Source organism: Calliphora vicina, chromosome 2 (assembly GCF_958450345.1).
Source record: "Calliphora vicina chromosome 2, idCalVici1.1, whole genome shotgun sequence".
Classification (NCBI taxonomy): Eukaryota; Metazoa; Arthropoda; class Insecta; order Diptera; family Calliphoridae; genus Calliphora; species Calliphora vicina.
In genome coordinates, this window is record NC_088781.1 from 114,952,329 (window position 1) to 114,978,012 (window position 25,684).

Below are 25,684 nucleotides of genomic sequence, written 5' to 3' on the forward strand. Positions count from 1 at the left end.
TTTTGTATTGTACTTCAGAAAGCATTTATTCAACCTATTATGACAGGTTCGAATGCAGAGTAAATTGTCCATTTGCAATCGACAAAATGTAGTTATTGTCCCCAAAGAGTCAATTGACTTCCTCCTAGGACAAGTCTACTAAGTCTGTGGCTATTGGTAACCTGAAAGTAGATTAGATTGCTAGTTTCAGACTGCCACCACGAACTGTGGGATCTAAAAACCCCTACACACATAACTACTATTTTTTTCAATGGTGGTAATCACTGTCAATATAAAAGAACAGGTTTGGCATCATTATTTCATGGTCGAAAAATTTTAGTTATGTTGTGTCAACCTTTCACCATCTAAATATTTTATATAGTCATGTATCCTCAGAACTTTAAATGATTTTATTATGATTTTCTAAAGAAAAAACTAAATTTTACTTGAAAAATTAAATTAGTATTTCATAAGTTTTAGAACCCACATATGCCGGAGTGGGTATTTTTATAAGATTTTTGTTATCGCTCTCCTAGAATTTTCTAGAATTTTTCTAAAATTGCTCTATTTTTGCGTATTTTTCAACCCATTCGGCGTTAATGGGTTAACAAACACATTTTTACTTCGGTCCAACTTTTGACGGCACGTGTAAAGGTTGAAATAAAATTATAAAATTATATGTCATTTTAAAGGGTACATATCTGTCATTTATTGTCACTTAGTAAATGTATATATATGTTCTAGATTTAAAGTGCGCACCTGCCTCTACCAGATAGAAACTATGCGTCTATCAGCGCCATTTAGTGGCTTGAAAGGAATACTAAATTTGCAAATTCTTGTACAAAGATTGCACAGATCAATGCACAAAACCATTGCTCGAGCGCTCGGGCTATCCAATACCTGCCATCCGTAGCTAGCTAATCAACAAACAAGCCCAGGACAATTGTAAACCAGTCCGATGTATGGTCTCTGAATTCAAAAGTTCCCAGTCGATAAAAGTCAGTCCTGGGGCCATAGGATCCCCGAGCTACCTGATAAGACTCAAGTCAGCTGCGAATTTAAAAATATTAAATTCACACCAGAAAAGAGGTCAGTGCAACTCGGAGCTCACCAAGAAGCATATCCGTGCTCCAAGAGGGGTTCGAAAATGAACAGTAAGTGTAAACAATAATGTTTTTTTTTTTTGCTTCGAAAATGTCGAGTTTTTTCTACCTCTACTTCTTTGAATTAAAAGAAATGTGCCGCTGAAGCACACAGATTGTCACTGAAGCTTATGGTGAAATATGCTTTCTGCGGTTCAGAAGTGGTCATTTTCACAAGGAAGAAAAAGATTGCCCAGGCCAGCCAAGATTGTTGTCAAACTCAACAAGAACTTTGCAAAATCATTCGGAGCTACGCAGTCAGCAATTTCAAAATGCTTGCAAGAAGCAGCATTTATCCAAAATCAGGGAAATTTGGTACCTTAAGAATTGAAGCCGAGAGGCTGTGAAAGACGATTTTTTTTGTCCAAAATGAGGCTTGAACGCTATAAAGTAAAATAGTTTTTGCACCGAATCATTACGTGCGATGAAAACTGAATCCAATACAATAAGCCGAAGCGTAAGAGATCGTATGTGTCCGGTTTCCGGCCAATCAGCTTAATCGACACCAAGGCCAAATATCCATGGCACCAAGGTAACTCTCTCTATTTGGCGGAGAATAGGTGGCCAGACATGCAACCGTAATATTCCATCTTGACAACGCTCGGCCACATGTTGCAATACAATCCAGACTGTGCCCTGTCCGATGACTATTTGTTTCAATCTATGCAGAAAACTCTCTCTGGGATACGAGAAAAATTAGAATACATCAAAGTAACTAGTTAATACTGGTGCCCATTATGAAAGGCCAATTTAGGATTTTAAAACACTTAGCCTAAATTCAAAATTTCCATAAAAAATTGAATAAATTAGGAAAAGCCTAGGGAAACCTATATTACCATATTATAGAGCTATTCTTGTTGAGTTATTAATATTTCAGAAAAAAAGTTCCTTCAGACATTTTTTATCTAGGAAGCAGAAAGTAATAGCTGTCTTCGGGCAAAAAAATATGAAAATTCAACTTAGATTTTTATTATTTTTTAAGTTATTCATTAATATCTATCAAACATTCGATTTTGAATTTTTGTTGTTTCGTTATTTTGCATTTTATTTAACCATGTAGAATATTTAAGATTCCGTTTAAAGATTTTAATTTATTCTTAAAGAAATTACCATTACCAATAAAAAGATTGCATACTTTAAGGCTCAACATAATCAAATTGATTCATAAAGCCTTAAATCTATATCCAATAAAACAAATCTCCTTCAAGCCGGGCAAACAAAAAATATTTAAAATATTTTACAAACCAAACAATGAAACATTAAAATTCAGCCAACTTTCTTACACGTATTATGCACGCTCGTTAATATCAATCAATTCAGTTGTTTTCCCTATTTTGTATAAAATTCTCTAATGCTTATACGCCTTGGTGGTAGTTTGTATAGAATTATAATGTTATATTTGCACTTGTAAGGCTTTTCCTGCCAAATTGCTTCATGTTTCTTTTTTTCCATTTCAATTTTCTATAACACTTAACATTATTCTAGACACAACTTTTATATCCCCCTGTTGATTTCCCTTTTGTTTTGCTCCTCTGTTTTTTTTTATTATACACAACTTGTAAGCAATAGTAATTTAAATCTATTTTAAATTTGTTAGATTTTTCTGTTATTGTATCTATTGTTGTTAAGGATAAAGACAGAAAGTAAAATAGAGAGAAATGGGAACTAGCAAGTCTTTTAAAATTGTTGTGATTTGTTGCAAGTTATTTAAAAGGGATTTACAAAAGTCAAAACATTACATAGATAAACTAACAAAAGGGACAGTTAACATCTAATGATATTTGATCTTTAAACAATGTTGTCGATAGGTTTTGGATTTCCTAAACTAATTTATATTCATTTGAAATTAAGAAAAGTTACAATGTAAAGGGATTTCCTTTAGAAATGTAATTGTTAATTAGAAAAGTTATAAGAACGCGTAGAAAGTCTGCTGTTTTCGTTTGTGTATTACTGAAAAGTTTAAAAGAGTGAGGTTTTAAAGGTATTTGTCTATTACAAATACTAATTAAGCAGGGACATGTTTATTTTGATGGTTTATAGCCGGCCTATGACATTGTTGTACTAAAATATCCTTAAAGTAAACAAGTCAAAATATGAATTTCATGTCCCTGCAGAATTTTTTTGTATAGAAGTAAGTGAAACTAATTGAAATTAAAATTTTATTGTAAAATTTCCAATATTTAATACAGATATTTGGAAACTCTTTCCTTTCCAAGACAATTTAAATATCAATAGTCTACAAGCGCATATTTAATCAGCCTAAAGACTGAATAAAAAATAAATAGTCTGAACCGATAGACTAGACGAAAGCATACTGGGCTATCAACTCGAGGATTGCGGGTTCAATTCCCACCAGAGTATCTGCAGACAAGCAAAAAGTTTTGTGTTTGATTTGTTTTAAAAAAAGGACTACTTACTGCCTTAAATTACAAAAATATTTATATCGAGTTGTTTAACTTAATAAAATAAAAATTTTTTTAAAGAAATTCTCAATTAATCAATATGAATTTCGAACATTTGTTCACAACATTTAATCCTCACCTCCTTTTCATAATCTTTGTTTATTCATACTCAGGATATAAATAGTTGCAAGCATCATGCAACAGCATGTGGAAAATATTAACAATGTTATAATTACCACAAATTGTTCTGACAGGGAAAGTACGCAAGAGTATAATCGATATACATAATAGCAATTTTAAACATTTACATCCACTCGGATGTTTTACATTGATTATCCCCGGGGTATGGTTAAAAAGAAAAGAAAATAAAAATAGAAAAAAAAATATACTGCTACATACATTTTACTAAAATAGTGAATACTTAAGAAATGAAGGGTGTTTTATTAAGCGCTTTCTATATTTAAATTTAAATAAAACAAAGTTTGTGAGATATCATAGGCATTTCCGCCGGTATTCGCTGGGTGGCGTCAATCCGAAATGTTAAATTTTCCATGACTCACAAATCATACTGAATTTGACCGATGACATGGCTTATATTGGCTTTGAGGGTTGCTGGGGTCTGTGGCTTATGCGCATAGACCTGCGACTTCCAAAAACCCCACAAGTAAAAGATCACACGATCTCGGTGGCTAGTTCACATCACCGCCACGTGAGATGACCTTGCTCTCAAATCACTCGTTCAGAATTACCAATGTGACATGAGCTGTGTGACACATAGTGTCATTCGGTTTCCACAGAATGGCATATGTCGTTGGTGTTCATATCATTCAATTCAGGCGAAAAGAAGTTCGAAATAATCGACCTGAGAATGATGGCTTGACCGACCCAAAAATACAGCCAAAAAGTGTGCGTAGGATACTCTTGGATCTACTTTTATTGGATTGGTATCGTCCCAAATTCTACAATTTTGTTGAAGATGATTTTTCAACCCAAACTTGACAGATGTAGCTTTAAAAATATGGCCGCTATGAACTGCCAAAGATCAGAAGTCCCTATTGGAACTGATGTATCTTAAATGAATTGATGCAACTTTTGAAGGCAATAAATTGTATGAAACCTGGTCTAAATCAGGCAACCGCCGAAATGGGGAATATCATTATACATGGAACAGCTGTTGATAAAGGGAAAGTCAATCTCCAATCTAACCCAAGTCAGAATGGCTATATGACTTCATCTCCACAGAATGCAGGAGATCTGTAATGAGAGTTGCTTTATAATTTGCCAAGATGCCGAGGCCTGTACTGAGGTGTTGGTGGTAAAATATGTAAAGGATGATGATAATATGACTATTCCAAATCGATATCGCAACAGCTACTGTTGCTCTATCCATATTACTTAGGGCTACCTTCGGTCTATATCGAGCCACATTAGGTGAAGCTGCAAAATACACTATATTTTTTAATATTATCTTATAAAGTAGATTAAGCCGTCATCAATGAACTCTGGGTGTGTGGTGCCAGAGTTGTGGATCAATGATTTTAAGTTAATCTAGAACCTGCGTTTTGTCAAGATTTAAATTTTCTTGTTATCCAATTTAAGTGGCAGACATGAATGATACATCAATACAAAAATTATCTACTCAACATGCCCTTTCAGAAAAATAGACAAAATGGACAGTGTAATTATTATAAAAATGAGGTCTGTTATTAGTCTCTATGGAGCGCAGAATTTCCTAAGATTATACTTAGGAGCATTTCCATCTCATAAGTTCTATTAATTAGAAACCTATGTTTGATAGGTTCAACTATATCCTAAAGTTGGCCCAGGGGTAGACCAAGAATCAATAAAAATCCAAATACGCAATAGGTCCTGGAATTTACCGAAGATTTGTTAATGAGCATTGATTTTCCCATCGTAGGTATATGGATATCTTCAGTAGGGAAATGAGAAATAGAGTAAGTATCTTGGAATTATTATTCACCTTAATATTTCTAGATCTTTTTGATTAAGTTTGATTCCTATCCATATCATAGTTGGTCACATTTTTAACATTTGAGCTCGTTTCGTATAAACTTGAAATATATAGTTGATACATACAATATTTATTTGCATAATATTCTGCTGTTGTTTATTTTTTTCGTTTTGTTTCAACTCGAATGTTTACAATTTCTATATTTTGATTTGTTGTTATTTTTGCTTATATATATGAAAATAATAACAAGAATATGCAAATAAATGCACAAATATGTAATATACATATACTGTGTAATATAAAAACAATTCATATCCGTTAGAGGAATACGCTACACAATAGGTGTTAAGGATAAAATGAATTTGATCATGATGACAATTGAAAAATTTATTAAACTAAGATAATTGAAAGAGAAAGTGATTTGACATCAGTAAATCTGAGTCAACCTGGAGTATCTTTTGAACTCGGTTTTTGTTTATAATAACTTATATATAATTTTGAAGTGTACATATCTGTCATATTCTCATTTAGTTATTGAACATTATAGTGTAAACAACAAAGTTTTTTTTTTACTTCTAAAAAGTGGAATTTTGTGCCAACGCAAAGCATCATATGCGGGAAGATTTGCTTGACTTCTTTAATTTGAAAAAGTGGAGCTGAAGCTCACCGGTTGCTCACCAAAAATTATGGTGAAGGTGTTTTATTGGTTTCAACTTGAGAGAGATGGTTTGTTCGATTCAGGACTGGTGATTTTGACATCGAAGAAAAAGTTCCAGTTCAGCCATAAAAGTTTGAATTGCAAGCATTACTCCACGAATATTGTTATCAAACTCAGCAACAGCTTGCAAAATCATTGGGAGCTACTAAACCAGCAATTTCAAAAACCTTTCGAGCAGAAGGATTCACCACAAAGCATGGAAATTGGGTACCATACGAATTGAAGCCGAGAGCCCTTGAGTGAAGAGTTTGAATGTCCTAAATGATTATGAAAAATGGACCCATTATGATAAACCGAATCATAAGTGATCGTACGTGAAGCCCGGCCAACCAGCCGAATCTACGCCAAAGCCAAATATCTCTGGCTTTGAAGTAATTTTTGTATTTGGTGGGAGCAAAATGGTCATATATATTATGAGCTGTTGAAATCTGATCAGACCATTACAGGGAACTTGTACCAAATGCAATTGATTCGTTTGAAGCGAGTATTTGTCGAAAAGCTACCAGAATATACGGCCAGATATGTAACTGTTGCAATACCTGTTAAAACTATTTAGAATTAAGTGGTGGAAAGTTTTGCCTCATCCGACTTTTCCGACTGATATTTGTTGCGATTGATCCATAACAGTTTCTCTGGGATAGGCTTCACCTTAGAATAGAGTTTACTAAATTAATTAAATTTAAACCAGAAGTTATAGGTCTCATTGTAACTACAGCATTGGCTCACATTTATAGCCCTCAGGGGCCGAAGTTACTATGATATTCTGCTAAAGCTAACTATTTTCTATAGAAACTCTTGTGAATTACAGCATTTTCTATACAAAATCTTGTGTTTAACAGTATTTTGTAAAGAAAATCTTCAGTATAACAGTAATCTTGTGCATACAAATATTTGGTATAGAAAATCTTGTGTATAACAGCATTTTCTATAGAAAATCCTGTGTTTAACTAAATTTTTTATACAATATCATCAGTAAAAGAAGTCTTTCTGCACTAAATCTTCAATTTGGAAAAGAAAATCTTCAGTATAACAATAATCTGGTATATAACTGTATTTTCTATAGAAAATCTTGTGTGTAACTGTATTTTCTATAGAAAATCTTGTGTATAACAGTATTTTCTATAGAAAATCTTGTGTATAACAGTATTATCTATAGAAAATCTTGTGTATAACAGTATTTTCTATAGAAAATCTTGTATATAACTGTATTTTCTATAGAAAATCTTGTGTATAACAGTATTTTCTATAGAAAATCTTGTGTGTAACTGTATTTTCTATAGAAAATCTTGTGTATAACAGTATTTTCTATAGAAAATCTTGTGTATAACAGTATTTTCTATAGAAAATCTTGTGTATAACAGTATTTTCTATAGAAAATCTTGTATATAACTGTATTTTCTATAGAAAATCTTGTGTATAACAGTATTTTCTATAGAAAATCTTGTGTATAACAGTATTTTCTATAGAAAATCTTGTGTATAACAGTATTTGCTATAGAAAATCTTGTGTATAACAGTATTTTCTATAGAAAATCTTGTGTATTTTCTATAGAAAATCTTGTATATAACAGTATTTTCTATAGAAAATCTTGTGTATAACAGTATTTTCTATAGAAAATCTTGTGTATAACAGTATTTTCTATAGAAAATCTTGTGTATAACAGTATTTTCTATAGAAAATCTTGTGTATAACAGTATTTTCTATAGAAAATCTTGTGTATAACAGTATTTTCTATAGAAAATCTTGTGTATAACAGTATTTTCTATAGAAAATCTTGTGTATAACAGTATTTTCTATAGAAAATATTGTGTATAACAGTATTTTCTATAGAAAATATTGTGTATAACAGTATTTTCTATAGAAAATCTTGTGTATAACAGTATTTTCTATGGAAAATATTGTGTATAACAGTATTTTCTATGGAAAATATTGTGTATAACAACACTTTCTATAGAAAATCTTGTGTATAACAGTATTTTCTATGGAAAATCTTGTGTATAACAGTATTTTCTATAGAAAATCTTGTGTATAACAGTATTTTCTATAGAAAATCTTGTGTATAACAGTATTTTCTATAGAAAATCTTGTGTATAACAGTATTTTCTATAGAAAATCTTGTGTATAACAGTATTTTCTATAGAAAATCCTGTGTATAACAGTATTTTCTAAAGAAAATCTTGTGTATAACTGTATTTTCTATAGAAAATCTTGTGTGTAACAGTATTTTCTATAGAAAATCTTGTGTATAACAGTACTTTCTATAGAAAATCTTGTGTATAACAGTATTTTCTATAGAAAATCTTGTGTATAACAGTATTTTCTATAGAAAATCTTGTGTATAATGGTATTTTCTAACGAACATCTTCAGTATAACAGTATTTTTACAGATGATTCGCAACACAAAACTACGTTAATATGAAACTAAATGGAAATATTAAATTTATTACTCTTACCCCCATTATTATGCCGTAACTAATAGTTATACTGTCGGTTAAAATTATTTTTGTATGAAAACTGTCAGTATAACTATTAGTTAACACATAACCAGACTTCGTGTTACTGGAGGGAGGAAAAAGAACTATTTGAATATTATTTCGATACCGAACACATTTTTCATCCCTGATCAATAATTTCACTTGGCTCTTGGTGCGGATCATTGCTCTATAAAATAAAATATTGACAGTTTTGTTTGCGTTCGTATTTCGTTACTGTAAGAAGACGAATAATGTTTGGTTCTTGTTGCTCTAAATACATTTCGTAAGACTTCTTCGATAAATTTTGGTGAATAAATATTTTGTATTTTAAGTTGTCCAACCAAAGGTGTAGGGCATATTTGCCGGATATTTTAGTCGAAAACAATATTGTTGCTTGGTTTACATTTTTCCTAGATTTTACATTATTATTTTATGTAATGTTTTTTTTATATTTTTGTCTCTTCTTAAAATAACAACGACATTATGTATGCACATTTGTTACTTTCTTTAATGATGTTCGCATATACAAAAGTATCTGTACAAATTCTCATACAGGTTTGAATATATCTTGTCTCTTGTTAAATAAACAAATTGTAAAATACATGACGTTGTTGTGTTATTACTGGCAATAAATGTAAGATTATTTTATAAAAAAACTTTGTTTTTATATACATATTTTTCTTTTGCAATGAAAATAAACAATATAAAAAATTCATAAGTTGTAGATATTCGTAGAAGTAGTTGTTTTTAAGATACTTACTTATGACTGATAAATTGAAACGGAAGCTTTGTGTTTGACTTGTACGAAAGTCGATGCGACAACGATAGATGCCTTGATCATGACGTTTGATATCCTGTAAATAAATAAAATATTGCTTTAAAAAGTTTCTAGATTTGTTTAAATTTAAAAAGTAATTTAAATTAATTAAAAGCTATTTAATAAGTCACCTTTAAATAAAACATTTACAACACATTTAAATCACCAAACAATCACATTAGTGGTATTGGCATTCTGTTGTAATTTTTTTTTCCTTTCTTGACAAAAACCAAAACACAACATTAATGTAAGTAAAATCCTTAACATAATTAATCTAATTTTCATTTCCACTCGGCGTAATTGAAAGGCAACACACTTAATTTACTAAATGTTTTCAGCTTTTATTTTTTTTTTTTTTTTTTGAGAGATTCTTTTGCTGGCTGGAACATATCGTGGGCGTGTTGTGTCAAAACAAAAAGAACCATATTAAACATACCAAAAATGAAAAATGATTTAAAAAAGTGCTTAAAACGAAATTAAACAAACCCTCTAAAAGGAAGGTAATTAAGAAATGAAAAGTCTTCCTTCCTTGCATTAAATATAAAAGAAAAACCAAAACACAGAAATATTTTCTTTTATTACTGTTTTCATTTAAAAAAAAAAAGTGAACAAAAGATAAAACATTTTGAAATAGAAAAGCAGTAACATCTCTTGTTTAAGTTTATTTATAAACAATACTTAAGATTTGTAGTGGAACTTTGAATTATAGCGGGTTTAATGTTTGATTTTAAAAATAATTTCAAATTAATATTAAGCTATTCTGAATTCACAGATACTTTTGCTCTGTTCCCAACACGAATCATGTATTTATTCCTGTTATATTTTGATTCTAAAGCTTCGACTCAATATACATAAGTATATATCTCAAATGCAAACGGATATTTAAAATGGTTTTTACTTTCGGTCAACAATTTAAAATTTCAACAATTCTGGTGTCTGACCCTCAACTAGAGATTTTACTTACCACTTAAGGTGACCAGTATAAACCAGTTCAGTTATGTGAACTGGTTTATACTGGTCAACAATTTAAAATTTCAACAATTCTGGTGTCTGACCCTCAACTAGAGATTTTACTTACCACTTAAGGTGACCAGTATAAACCAGTTCAGTTATGTGATTGATTCTAGAAGGAAGCCATTGAACCTATTTAAATTACGAATATTTAGATGGTTACTTGAATAGTGATTTAACTAGTCTAAACACCTGCCAAAGTCCTTAATCACTATCAGCTAATTTTTCCTGAAGATGATGGTGAATCTACTGGACAGAGAAACCAACAATAAATCCAGTACATCGTTTTCAGTTTTCTAATCAACCTGGAAAATAAAAGGCGCCTCCATTAATTATGTGACGACGTTAATCGAGAAGTCTCTAGGTTCTAATTATCTAGACCCACGCGCCTTTTTCGGCCTTTGACAACAAGTTACGGGCCTATTGAACGGTCACTGTATATGAAAGGAGTTTCGCATATTAGAAGGAATTGTATAATGGAAATGTTGTTACCTAGAGCTCTTAAGTTGGTCTTAGGTGGTTCATTTAGGATCACACGAAGAAGCAGGAGCTGTACAAAGTGGCGACTTATCGCCTCTACTTTGGACATCATTAAACTATGAGACTTTAGTACATATGGTTACGCCGACGAATTGGAATTATCTCTTACTGGGTGGGAAAACGTAGCGATATCGGACATGATGCAGATCGCCATTGATATAACTACAAAGTGGTGCGGGGATAGAGTTCTGAGATCTATCAAAATGACTTTGAATGATTCATCTATTGAGTTTTCGATTGAGGTGAAATATCCATTAGACCAATTTATGCCGTTTTTTTAGCGTTTATTTGTTACAATTCTTACATATGTATGCCGTCTTAGTTTGATGGAATAACGAGACTGCCTTATATCTATGAGATAAATCTCTCACTTTATTTGTGTTTAAAATACTGGATCCATGAAGGACTTATCCCACTCATGCTTTGGGTGCTAACGTGAGCATCTATGCCTTACATATTTCGGTAATGCAGGAGGCCCATATGAACGCATAATCTGGTTGACCAAATGCAGGTTCTTAGTTTGCAGTATCGGACTACATGTTACCGACCTTGGTGGTACACAAGAATTTAGAGTTCCAATGCCTGAAAGGGAACAGTGGTCAAATAAAACTTGGTGGCATGATAACACCAATCAGGTTTGGTTCACTTGTGGTTCTAAACAGTTCAATGGTGCGGTATTTATGGGCCCAATTTTTAAAGGGATATTCCAAAATTTATTTGCACAAAAATATTTCTTGTGGAAAATTACGTCATAGTGTTATGCTTTACTGAGAAGGAGATTGCCGCGATTTGAGATTTTTGTTATGTCAGACAGCCAATCCGTACTCTGGGCCGCATCTTGCTATGAGGTGAGGTTTAGTGTCATCATGGACTGCGAAGCTTCTATGAATAAATTCTGGCCACATAATCATCTGACACTGCGCAATGCACCTAGTAATGAGAATCACGTATGGAGCGAATGGGCCAATTGCTTGGCTAATAGAGGAACCCAGTACGTTTTCTTTAAAATTCGTAACTGGACTGAACCGGAACTTGTCAGCACATGGTAGAAGCCTCGGTCTTCCTTAAAATAATTTCTGTAGAGGCTGTCACAATGAAGAAATGGAGGAAACTATAACTTCTTTTCAGAACACGCTAAAGTTTCCACCACCTCTTCATTGCTCCAAATTTTATAAACATAATTTTAAGGAAGTCTAAGTCATTGATCTGTATGCGATGTAATCGTAGAAGTTATGAAGTTCGCACCTAATCTAATTGATGGCATAAAGCCATTGTAATAACGCATGAATGCTCATTTAACCACCACGTTAAGTGAACGATTTTCAAGACGAAATTTGGATACCACAAACGTGATCAATAACAGATTCCCTGTGTCCACCTTAGTGATGCTGTTGAATTTCTGACCCTTATAATTGAGCATGTAGACTCATTTGACCATCCATCCTGAGCTAAACATGCAGTTTGAAAGAAATGACTGAGATACCAAATATGCGATCAATCAGATTCGTTTAGAATCTAGTACCTTCCCTCGCTATTACATCCGGAACATCCGAGCCTTATCTTCCATATGAATGATATTGGTCAATGTCTTGCCATTTAATTTTATTATTTATTACCATCATCAACTCATTAAAGTTTTGAACTGGCTATACCTTAGTAGCGGCATGGTGTATTGGTTAAAGTGCTTGCTACAAAGTGCTTGCTACCCCATGTTCAATCCCTGGCAGAGGACGAAAAATTTAAATTATGGTTTTAGAGTTTTTAAAAATTAACCTCCCTCTAAACAATCCATCCAAGAAGCCACTGACATTTCCTCAACCTGAAAAAGAGGATAACATCATGGAAAAGGTCAGGCAGCCCGCCACCTCCTGGGAGAAAAAAGGTAGCAATCAAAGATCATCAAGGTTCCCCACCAAATACACAGAGGGCGTTGTTTCTAGGCAACGACAAATGGCAGCGCCATTATCGTAGACAAGCTACAGCAGACTAATCATCTACTTAGCTGGAACAACATCCGATTAAAGAAACTGACACAAAGCAATTATAACAATCGATTGAATCCTTATGGCAACATCATACATGTAACCGAGGACACGCTACAGCAGACCAATCATCTACTTATCTGGAACAACAACCGTTTGAACTGATACAAACAATAACAATGGATCTAATAGCAACATCGTATATGAAGACGCACGATACTCCAATACTTAGGGTAGTTCAATCTACATGGGAAATACGCGAAAAAAAAGAAAAACAACTGCAACCATTCGTATAAGATGGAGATGCTTTGTGGAAGCCAAATGCTCACAAGTGAGGTAATGGAGAAAAAAATACCTTAGTATAATAAGTTGCAATGAAACGACATGGATGCAAATATATATGATTTTTAGTTGGAGAAAATAGATTTGTCACACAAGTAAGAATATTATATACGGCTTTGGTGTATCTAATATACACAACACCAAATAATGTATGAATATAATACTCATTTAGACGGTGAATTAGAGCTTCTATTTCGGTCTCATAATTTCTGCATTACCAGGAGATATTGTTCCAATATTTCACAATTCTAGGTCTCAACATTTTCGGCCATATGTCATAGCAATTGGTGTTGAACGGACAGTCGGATGGATAAACAAGTTGTAGACTCTTGTGAGTCAGCCAAGTAATTTGACTTTTTTTAAACAAATTGTCAAAAGGATACACGAAAGGATCACAACAAGATGTATATATATTTATCACATCGAAGATTATACAACTACTTAATCCTGATTATTTTTTGTTATCGTGCTATATTTTTAAGCAACTCTATTTCAGTATAATTTATTTTTGTTAGCAAAATACAAGGCGTTTACCAAAGAAATAACAAACAAGTATATTCATACCATTAAAATGTTAGTGTATATGTACATACATATGTGTGTGTATATGTAAGTGAGTTTATGTCCCAGCAGTTCTAGGAGACTGTCCCGCACCAGTGATCTTACCTACCATTTGGGGTGATAACTTTTTATATAGCTAACTACGTGACCCTTATAGATTACAATGAGACTTTTCGATAGATTCATATATCGGTTATTTAGAGTCAGTTACCGCATAAAAATTCGCAGATTACTACACTCTAGTCACTTAAGTGGCAATTGTCCTCATGCTAGATTACATGGGATGTATAATGTAACCAATTGATCTCTACTATACTAGACCACAGGTTTCAAATAACCCAATATATATAATCGGGATTCAATCAAGTGATCAGACATTAGTGATAATTACTGTCTATAAAGGATACATTGACTACTTGCTTAACTGCTGGGTAAGGCTATGTGTTATAATTTAATACACAAACACTTCAAGCCACATTAGCGTGAAGGTCCTTTTGTTGTTATTGTTAGACATGGTGTTGTTGATTCCATTTTAGCGAATTACAATATAAACAATGTAATTTCTGTGTTTTATTTTTTTTGTTTCTCCTAAAAGTAGATTATGTTTTTACCAAATTTTCGTACATATAACTGAAAATACACCTATATTCAGCATATACACAAAGCTTTGTCTGTATTTTTCTTTTCTTTATTTGTATGTTTCCCAATGTTTATTATTTGTTAATACATTAAGTTATTATTGTGTTGTTCTTGTGGTTGTTTTCTGCTCCTGTTTAGAAAACACAACTTTTTAATTCGTACAACATCAATAACAAATTTTCGACCATATCAACTTGTTAAATTGGCAAACGCACGCGAATTCTTTATTAATAGCTTGCATGTTTCTAGATAACTTGATTTACTTCTTTGTCCTCCTCATCTCTCTAACTTTCTCTAGCTTTATTTTTGTTAAACACCCAGTACTTTGGGAGTAAGGAGTCGCCATAGAGCTTTGTAACACGTCTATAAGCCGTAAAGTATTTGTTAGGTATTTTTTTTGTTGTTGCTTCTTTTTTTTATACAATAGAAGAATATGAAGGTTAAATGAGGAAATGGCATGAACAAAAAAAGTTCCTAAAGTTTTTTTTTTTACTGCTCTTCTAAATAGAAACATAAATACTCTTACATGTTTGGAGGAAGACATAAAGAAATTATGTTTATAGATTTACAGTAAAATGTATTAAGGGAAAACCAAAGAAAAGATATACATTAGGGGAAGTGTGGATACGAAAAGTACATGTTAATCCTTCGATAAAATTATAACAACCAATTGAGTATTGAAAACAACTCCTAATAAATAGTAACATTTTCTTATTGAATATCCTGTCACTCTAGCATAGCTTCAAATCCATATATAGTGATCGATCAGATAATGAAGTTGATTTTCAATGTTATTTTCCGGAACATCATCCCAGACATTAGTATAAGCTTCAGTCACTTTGATAAATATTGTATATATTAAGATTGGTGGCCGTAAACAAACTGGGTGGTAAACATTCTGAGTATTTTGGTTATAAAACTCTACTTCGATGATACTTACTTCAACAATCGTGCAATTGATGTCTTTATACAAGAGACATTTATTTAAGAATTTATAAGTATTACTGTCTACTCCCAAGTACATTTTTCCAAATACAATAGAGCAATTTTGCGATAAGTTTATTTTCCTTCTGAGCAAACTACTACTCAATGTAGCTCCCGAACAAGTAAAAAGGCGTTTCCACAGTATTGGAATACAACGAAGTTGAAGGCTTAAGCGGAGCTACATGGTTTCGATCTGGGATGTAGTTTAACCTTAACATGTTTCGAAGACTTTTAGATCACGGAATTGTTAGAGTTAGTCGCGAATGTTAGAGTTAGTTGTTATAATGCCAATTGATAGACATGAGTATCGGTTCTCTGAATTCATGATGAATTCCAATACGTCTATTACAACAACCAATGTGCCACTAATAGTCAGTTTTAGATACTAAGAAAAGAAGATGTTATAATGAAAAAATCTGTATAGAGAGCGATTATTTTATTAATACCACCGCTTAGTACAAACATAAAATAAGAAACGGCTTTATCTGTCATCATATTAATGACAATAGGCGAATAAATAACAATTGACTTTACAAACAGACTCTAATTTGAACATGACAATGAACTTAAAATGGTGTCAGAATATCTGTTGCACCATTGGTACAAATATGATGTTTAATTTGATGTCTCGAAAATGTTCACTCGAAATCACTGGGTTTTTCCGATGTTAGCCAATAACATACTCAAATATTCACAGATTCTGCAAGGTTGAATCAATCACTGGGAGTACTGGATATTTGAAAAGTCTTGATATGGCAGATTCTTTAAATCATCTTTGACTGTAAATTGTGAAGAGGATTTCAAGGTTACTTATAGTAGGACCTAAAACTTAATTTCAAAAAGATTATTGTTCAAACATAATTATATATGTTCTGTGGTTTGTGGCTTATTTGCATAGACATGTGACTTAAAAGACCCCAACAAGAAAAACCCGAATAGCTTCACATCGCACGATCTCGATATACAGTTCACTACACTTACACATGAGTAAACCATGCTCTCAAATCGCCTATGCAGAATGTCAAATGTGGCGCAAATTCGACAATTTTGTTTGTTGACATACCGTTACCTTAAAATACGGATGTAGTATGTAGCAAAACTTAACTTTTCAATAGACGGTTTTGAATGTTTAACATTATTTATTCAAAATGGCCCTATGGATTCTCTCCAGTTTTAGATTGAACATAATCTGAATATTTGATTTTCATAACCTTAAGTTCAATTTATTGTAATTATAATTTCAAAGGCGTTATTAAATTGGTTCACAAGAAATTGTTTTCTTTGAACATACGACAAAAAACCCACTGGACATATATAATTTTAAATGGAGTAAAATGGAAATTTCGTGATAAAATCTAAAAAAAAAATCTTAAAACATAATGATAACAAATGACATATCAAGAATATTATGGAAAATGAATAGCATGAAAGTGGAACCGGCTCCATTAGAATAGAGTGAAAACACAAACAGTTTCTTTAAAATAGAATGAAAAATTAACTAGTTCATTTAGAATATAATAAAAATGAACCGGTGCATATAGAATATCATGAAAAATAAATCGTTATTTATAGAATAACATGAAAACGGAACCAATTGCTTTAGAATAGCATGAAAAATTAACCCATTCCCTTACAAAAGCATGAAAAAGGAACCCGTTCCTTTATAATAGGAAAAGTTCATCGATTCAATATATATTGTATATGTTGATTCCTGTGGTTCTAAATTGGATCAAAGGGCCACAACAAAGTTTTTCCATTGTGATCTATCCTCCATTGCATTCAATTTTGGCTACGTACGTTCATTTCTGCATATTTGCAAAAATATCTGGAACAGTTTTCGTATCGAGCGATTCATGAATACCTGCATGGATTGCAAGTCTCTAGCTATGGTGTTCCAGGATTCACAGCCATACCACAGGACGGAACGCACGTTAGATGAAAAGAGGTGGAGTTTTGTCCATACTTTTTGCAGTGCTCCATACCACAGGACGGAACGCACGTTAGGTGAAAAGAGGTGGAGTTTTGTCCATACTTTTTGCAGTGCTCCCGATATCTTCTAAAGAGCCGCCTGATGCTGACATGACACTACACAGATATATACATGTTTGGACATCTTCAATATCTACGGTGTCTAATTGGAACTTTTGGGGACATAGTCTTTGCTACGTTGAAATGTAAACCAGCATCACTTGCCGTGGTCTGTATTTATTATTTTCTTTGAGTGCCAACTATAAATTATTACTTTAAAATAATTTTATCTAACTAAATAGTTATTATTTTATTTATCAGTTATTTTCTTCACTTTTTCATTAAAAAAAATAATAAAATTGTATGACGTACAACAATTGTACATACTTTCAATATAAAAATTCTTAATTTGCATACAAAAAATGTCTATTTTTGGTGCACATACGAAAAAATACATGCTCAGGTCCATAAAATTTTGTGACATACGATGAAATGCATGCTGAATATCTCGGTAGTTATAAGATTTGGGATAAAACTGATGATACCATTAGAAAGAGCTTGCAAAGTATATTATGAATATGTAATAATCTCAAAATCGAAAAATTTCACTTACGACATTCGTATGTTGAGGTAACGATACTCATTCATCCAGAAATGAGCCTCATCGCTAAAGATTATTTCTTGATTTAATTCGATAATTTTCACGTAGTTGTGAACGCTATATCCATCCATGGTGATTTAACAAAACATGTTGTTTCAAAAACATTGCCGCCATCAATTGTCAAAATTTGGAAGTCCCAATTGGAAGAGACTTTATGCACATATAGAATATTTGGTATAGAATAATACTTTTTTCACTGGATGAAGAGTGTCAAATATATTCACATTATTTGTCCCTTATCATTCGGGACACGACAAGGTTTTTAAGGATTTCAGCCTTTATATAAATTTCTGAATTTTTGTATTGATTTAAATAAGATTTGAGGATTTATCAAAAGCTTACACTACGTTTTTTTTTTTGTTTCAAAAAGGTCGTATTTTGTGCCAACAAACCGTCATATGCGGGAAGTTTTGCTTTACTTCTTTAATTTGAAAAAAGTGACGCTGAATTTGTTCACTGAAGCTTATGGTGAATGTGTTCCATCGGTTTCAATGTGCAGGAGTATGGTTTCTGCTGTTCAGAAGTGGTGACTTTGACACGGTAGACGAAGATCGCCCAACCAGCCAAAAATGTTTGAAGACCAAGAATTGAAGGTATTACTCCATGAAGATTGTTGTCAAACTCAACAAGAGCCTGCAAAATCATTGGCAGCTGCTACAGCAATTTAAAAACCTTTGCAAAACCGAGCAGCAGGATTTATCATTATAACGGAAAATAATTTTTGCACAGAATCATTAATTGCTTTAAAAATGAGTATATTACAATAACCCGAAGCGTAAGAAATCGTACGTAAATTTTCTGCGATTTCAGAATTTTTGCTCTAAAGTAGAATTTTACATAATAAATAGGCATTTTTTGAATGGACCTGGTCCCCTCGGTATCGAAAATTATTATATTTTTTTCATTTAACATATTTGATGTAAAGTTAGCTTTTCAAAAAGTACAAATTCATTATACATCCTCTTAGACATTTTTTAGATAACTTAAAAAGAATAAAAGTACTTTTTTCCCCAAAAAATAGCGAAAAATCGCTTTTTTATTTTTTTTAATTCAAATGCATGTAACTTTGGACTCAGTCATTATTTTTAACCAATTCTTTCTTTATTTGATATATACATCTGTTGTTAATCCTATAAAAGAAAATCGGAAAATATTTGGAACCGCGGTCATCAAAAAACTGGGGTAGGGTGGGTAAAAATGTTTAAAATTTAATTTTCAAATGCGAATATCTCCTAAGCTATAAAAGATAATTGATAGGTACGACGAGGTTTTATGTAGTTTATTCTATATATGTAAGTTTTTTGAAATCAGAAATAGGATCATTTTCAAAATTGAACATCTCCGAGGTGTCCTACTTTAGCGACCCCTGGTCCCGCTCTTGGTGGGGTTATGAGGTCCAAGTTCAAAACTTAAACTCGACAACACTTCCTCTTTGCGCATGTAAAATTTCATTCAAATTGGACTAAGCATTTATAAGTTACAGATTTATTTCCATCTTTTTTTATACCCTACACCACCATAGTGGGGAGGGTATTATGCGTTTGTGCAGATGTTTGTAACGCCCAAAAATATTAGTCTAACACCCACCTTAAAGTATACCGATCGACTTAGAATCACTTTCTGAGTCGATTAAACGATGTCCGTCCGTCCGTCTGATTGGCTGGCTGGCTGTCCATGTAAACCTTGTGCGCAGAGTACAGGTCGCAATTTTGATGCTATTTCGATCAAATTTGGTACATATTACTTTTTCGGCCCAAGGACCAAGCCTATTGAAACTGGCTGAAATCGGTCCATTATTTCACCTAGCCCCCATACAAATGTCCCCTCGAAATTGGACTTTATCGGTCATAAATGTTTAATTTATCTGTGTATCTACACAAATTTCGCTCCAAATAAGTTTTATATATACAAAATTCATGTCACCAAATTTTGTTACGATCGGTCCATAATTAGTCATAGGTCCCATATAGACCCGCTTCCGAAAATCACTTTAACCTGCATAAATCGCTTAAAAATGTTGGTATACACACAAAATTCAACATAGTTAACTTTAATATAGACATAAATCACACGACCTAATTTTATGGTGATCGATCCATAATTGGTCATAGCTCCCATATAAGGCCCACTTCCGAAAATCACTCAAAACTATAAATTATTGATATTTTAAAACAAAAATATTTTTACTCATTTACTTGGTGTAGGGCTTGACCGACCATACTTTCTTACTTGTTTTCTCATACCACTGTGCGTTGTCAGAAAAATGGGAAAAGATCTAGCTAACAATGGCTAATACTTTTATTAAGAAGAATTCCCTTGACGACTTATAAGTCTTTCTTTGGGACTTATAACTTTTTATAGACTGTGAACGGGGTTTTGATATAAATATTTCACGACTATTATTATTTTACTTATGTCCTTTTTCGTGACAAAGCTTTTTGATTTAATTCAGCTCTGTCGAATATATAACTCTAGCTTGTTTATTTAATCAATATTTCAATATATCTGGTTGCGGATCCAGCAAATAGTATCCACACAAAGCATCATTCCTTTCTTTAAACAATAAAATTAATATCCTACACTTTTATTTAACGTTATTTCTATCTCCTCAAACAATTTAGCTAGATTTCAGCATTAAGAGAAAATTTATTGATAAATTAGTATTGCAACATATTTAAGTCATTCGTTTTATATATTTCGCTATTCAGGATACAAGAAGTATAACACTACAACTTCCTATTGATTTTCACTCCTACCTTCAAAACACTTATACTCCAGCACCTAAACAAACGCGGACATAAAATATATTTTATATAACATAAGACTACCACAATATAATCAATGTTCATTGGGAAAATAAACGATTTAATACTTAAACTCACACATAAATTTAAGAGTGTGGTGTTCTCTTTTTCCTGTATTTATTTATATATTTTGACATTAATTTTTCCAACGATTTTCATTCGATGAGTTTACGTGTTATTTGGTCATAATCGTGTAAGAAATTATAGCGATATTGTTGAAGATTTTAAAGGTATGGGGCCGATGGGTAGGTTGGGTGTGTTTGTATATGATTTTGTTATTTATTTTAGTGTAACACAAACAAACTAATAATAAACATATGGGCAAAAACACTTTTTATTTAAAATCTTTTAAACTCACCTTCAATGTTCTTAATTCCCCAAGTGTTTATGATCTTGACAAAATAATTCATGCCAAATGATTTTAAACCTTAAGTACTTCTTTTTGTTCTTACAAAAAAGTGCTACGAAATAAAAATCATGAACAAAATTTAATAAAATTTCAACGAAATTATGTTTTTGCCCATATATTTATATTAAACTCTTATATTGCCATTATTTTTATGGATTTTGTGATGGTATTTAATGATTGTTTGATAAAATTTAATACAAATTCTGTGGTAACATTTGTTGTATTTTAGTTGCTGCTGTGTTATTATTTCGTATTTGTATTTGAAAGTAAAATAACAAATAATCGTGGATTATGTGGCAATTTAATAGTCGCATTAAAAAATAAAATTAAGGTGCTTAAATTTAATTAGAAAATTTAATACTGATTAGTCTGTGTATCTGTCTAACTGCAGTGTTAATGAATTAAACTAAATAAAATACAAATAAATAATGAGTTTTAAATTAAATTTGAAGTGTAATTGGTTTTGATAGAAATGAGTTTGTGGTAAAACTGTGCGTTTCTTTAGGGGTAATTTGAAATTGGTAATTATTAAGGGAATATAATTTTATATCCAACATATAAAAGAAATGCTTGATAACAAAAATTACACATTAATACAAAAGTGAACAAAAAAATATGTAGCAATTATATATTGTTGGAGTTCATAGAATACGGAAATTTGTAGTTTTTCTCGATCACTTCCTTTTATTGATATAAATGTAACATCAAACGAATTGTTTCTTCTGTTTGACAGAAATGATTTGTAAAAACTGGTTTGATTGGTTAGGGAGGATATTTGCATGGGGATTATATGCAATTAAGGACCGATATCAGCCAGTTTCAATAGGCTTCGTTCGTGGTCTGAAACAAATGTATGTACAAAACTTGATCGAAATGTCTTCAAAATTGTGACCTGTACTTTTCGCACAAGTTTTACATGGACAGCTATCGAGCCAGATGAACGGACATCGTATAATCTATTCATAAAATGATTCTGAGTCGATCATTGGTTTAAGGTTGTTGTTAGACTAATATTTTTGGGCGTTACTGACATCAGCACAAACGCAGTATTGTATAAATATTTTACAGCCTCACAATGAAGAAAATAAAACTTTTTTGAAAAAAATACGTTTTTTGAAACTTAAACGAAACACGGCCATTTTCTATCTGATTTTCAAAACGTCTCGATTGACTTAAAAATGCGAGATTTACAATAGATGGCGTATCCTTTGAACTCGGGTTTTGTTTTTAATACCTTTATGTTATTTTGAGGAGTACATATCTGTCATTTATTCTTACATAGTTATTGAACATTATATTGTAAACACAAAGTTGTTTTTTTGCTTAAAGAATATCGAATTTTTTTACCAACAAAGCGTTATATGCAGGAAGTTTTGCTTTACTTTTTAATTTGAAAAAAAAGTGCCACTAAAGCACACCTATTGCTTACCAAAGCTTATGGTGAATGTGTTCCATCGGTTACAACTTGCGAGAGATGTGGTGATATTGACAAGGAAGACAAAGATAGATCAGGACAGGCAAAAAAGTCTGAAGAACAAGAATTGGAGGCATTACAATGTGAAGATTGTTGTAAAACTCAACAAGAGTTTGCAACGTTATTACGATGAAAAATTCATCCATTACGATAACCCAAAGAGTAATAGATCGTACGAGCTGGGAGCAAAAGGGTCCTAAGGAGTGAGATCGAAAAATTCTTAACACACGTTTTTCATTACATTTTTTAACCCAAGTATTATTTGAATTTTTTTTTGATCAAGTTACCTTTGAAAAACATGTCGGTTATTATGTGTAATGTCAATTATATTAATTTTTTTGTTAATCTGATTAAAATGAGTGACCAGAAAAAAGTGCGTACTGAAATTATTAAATATTTTCAACAAAACCCAACTTGGTCTTACAAAAAGTTGGCCAAGCATACAAAGGTCTGCCGTCAAACTGTTTCCAATGTTATTAAACAGTACCGGGAGAACTTGTCAGTTGATAGAAAACCTGGTTCAGGTAGAAGGAATGGTCCACATGATGTTTCTAAAGCCAAAAAAATAGAACGCATTTTCAAAAGAGCTCCCAACACATCCGGTAGGAAAGCAGCCCGGTTAGCTCAGTGCTCGGACTATTTGGTACGAAAAGTTAAAGCTAATGCAGGTTTAAAAACATACAAGGCTCAAAAAGTTCCTGACAGGAACGCTACTAACAATTTAGAGGCCAAAAACAGAGCACGGAAATTGAAGTCAAGTTTTATAAAAAAATATTCTTGCTGCATAATGGATGACGAAACGTATGTTCTGGCAGATTTTTCGCAACTTCCAGGTCAAAAATTTTATGTTGCTGATGCTCGAGGGAATGTTGAAGAAAAGTTTAGGACCCAAAAGCAGACAAAATTTCCCAGAAAGTTCTTGGTATGGCAAGCAATATGCAGTTGCGGCAAAAGAAGCCACTCATTTGTTACAACGGGCTCTATAAATACCGAAATTTACATCAAGGAATGTTTACAAAAAAGGCTGCTTCCATTCATAAGACTTCATAATGTGTCCACTTATTTTTGGCCTGACTTGGCATCCTGTCACTATGGCAAACAAGCCCTTGAGTGGTACAAGAACAATAATGTGGTATTTGTACCAAGAGAGGCAAATCCTCCAAACTGCCCGGAGCTAAGGCCAGTGGAGAGATATTGGGCTCTTGTTAAAAGAGAATTGAAGAGTACAAAAAAGGTGTCCAAAAGTGTGGTAGATTTTAAACGGAGATGGACTACATGTTCGAGCAAAGTGACAGAAAGCACTATAAAAACGTTAATGGAAGGGTTTCCGAAAAAGGTTCAAAATTTCATCACTAGTGATTAAAACTATAAAAATAATTTTTTTTGTAAATTGTAATAATAATTTCAATCAAATAAAAAAAAAATTAAAGCTGTAAGTTTAGTGGTTTCTTTTTTATAAACATATATGTATGTTAAGAATTTTTCGATCTCACTCCTTATATATTATGAGCTGCTAAAATCTAACCAGACCATCATAGGGAACCTGTACCTAATGCAAATAATTCGCAAGCATTGGCCAAAAAATGCCAAGATGGCGGCGAGATATGAAGCCGTAATATACCATATGACAATACTAGACCACATGTTGTAATGCCTTTTAAAAAGTATTTAGAATGAGGTGGTTGGGAAGTTTTGCCTCACGCGCTCTATAGTACTGATCGTACCCCGACCGACTACTATTTGTTTCAATCGATGCAGAACGTTCTCTCTGGGTTACGCTTCACTTTGGAACATATATTGGTTTGATTCGTTATTGGTTCTATCATTGGTCTGATTAATTAGTGACCTGATTCAAGTAGAAGGAATGGTCCACATATTGTTTCTAAAGCCAATAAATAGAAAGCATTTTCCAAAGAGCTCCCAACACATCCGGTAGGAAAGCAGTAAGGTTAGCTTCAGGTTTAAAAACATACAAGGCTCAAAAAATTCATAAAAATAACTGTGCTAAAAATTTAGATGCCAAAGACAGAGCACGGAAATTGAAGTCAAATTTGCTGCATAATGGATGATGAAACGAATGATCTAGAAAATATTTCGCAACTTCCGAGACAATATTATTATGTTGTAGAAAAGTTAGAACCCAAAAGCAGACAATTTTAATGTGTCCACTTATTTTTGGCCTGAGTTGTCACTATGGTAAATAAGGTCATGAGTTGTACAAGAACAATAATGTGGTATTTGTACCAAGAGAGGCTAATCCTCCAAACTGCCTGTAGCTAAGGTCTGTGAAGATATATTGGGCTCTTGTTAGAAGAGAAGAGAGCACAAAAAAGGTGTCCAAATATGTGGTAGATTTTAAACGAAGATGGACTACCTTTTCAAACAAAGTGACAGAAAATACTATAAAATACTTATATAAAAAAATAAAAAATAATAATTTGTTTTCATTTTGTCACTGACTGCTTTTGATTTGTTTTGCATTAATTGCAGTTTTGTTTTGATCAGAAACACCTACGAATCATGAAATTCGGGAAAGGGCATCTACATCTAGAGATGCGGAAAAGGAAAGAGAACGCGAATCATGGCTTCAACAAACGCATGGCAGTGCACCTTTATCGAGATCTGCAAAGACACCCCAACAGCTTATCGAAAGACTAGAAACCAATCGCTCCAGAATGGCCCGATCAAGAGAATGAAACGATTTAAAGTTTACGGCTTTCATTACAATAAGGATGGAAATAACAAGGATTCACTGATTGCCGCAATGAACAAACTTTGATTACATTGCAGCGTTCTGAAGTTCCT

At 32.4% G+C, this 25,684-nt stretch overlaps 1 protein-coding gene across 1 annotated transcript in view; it reads right to left on the reverse strand.

Annotated features, from left to right (window-relative positions):
* side-II (sidestep II) overlaps positions 1-25,684 on the reverse strand; it is a 399,801-nt gene that overhangs the window by 165,719 nt on the left and 208,398 nt on the right. Inside the window, exon 4 of the mRNA XM_065500441.1 lies at positions 9,448-9,541. Within this exon, the coding sequence (XP_065356513.1) occupies positions 9,448-9,541 (94 nt within the window). The remainder of the gene's footprint in view (positions 1-9,447; positions 9,542-25,684) is intronic.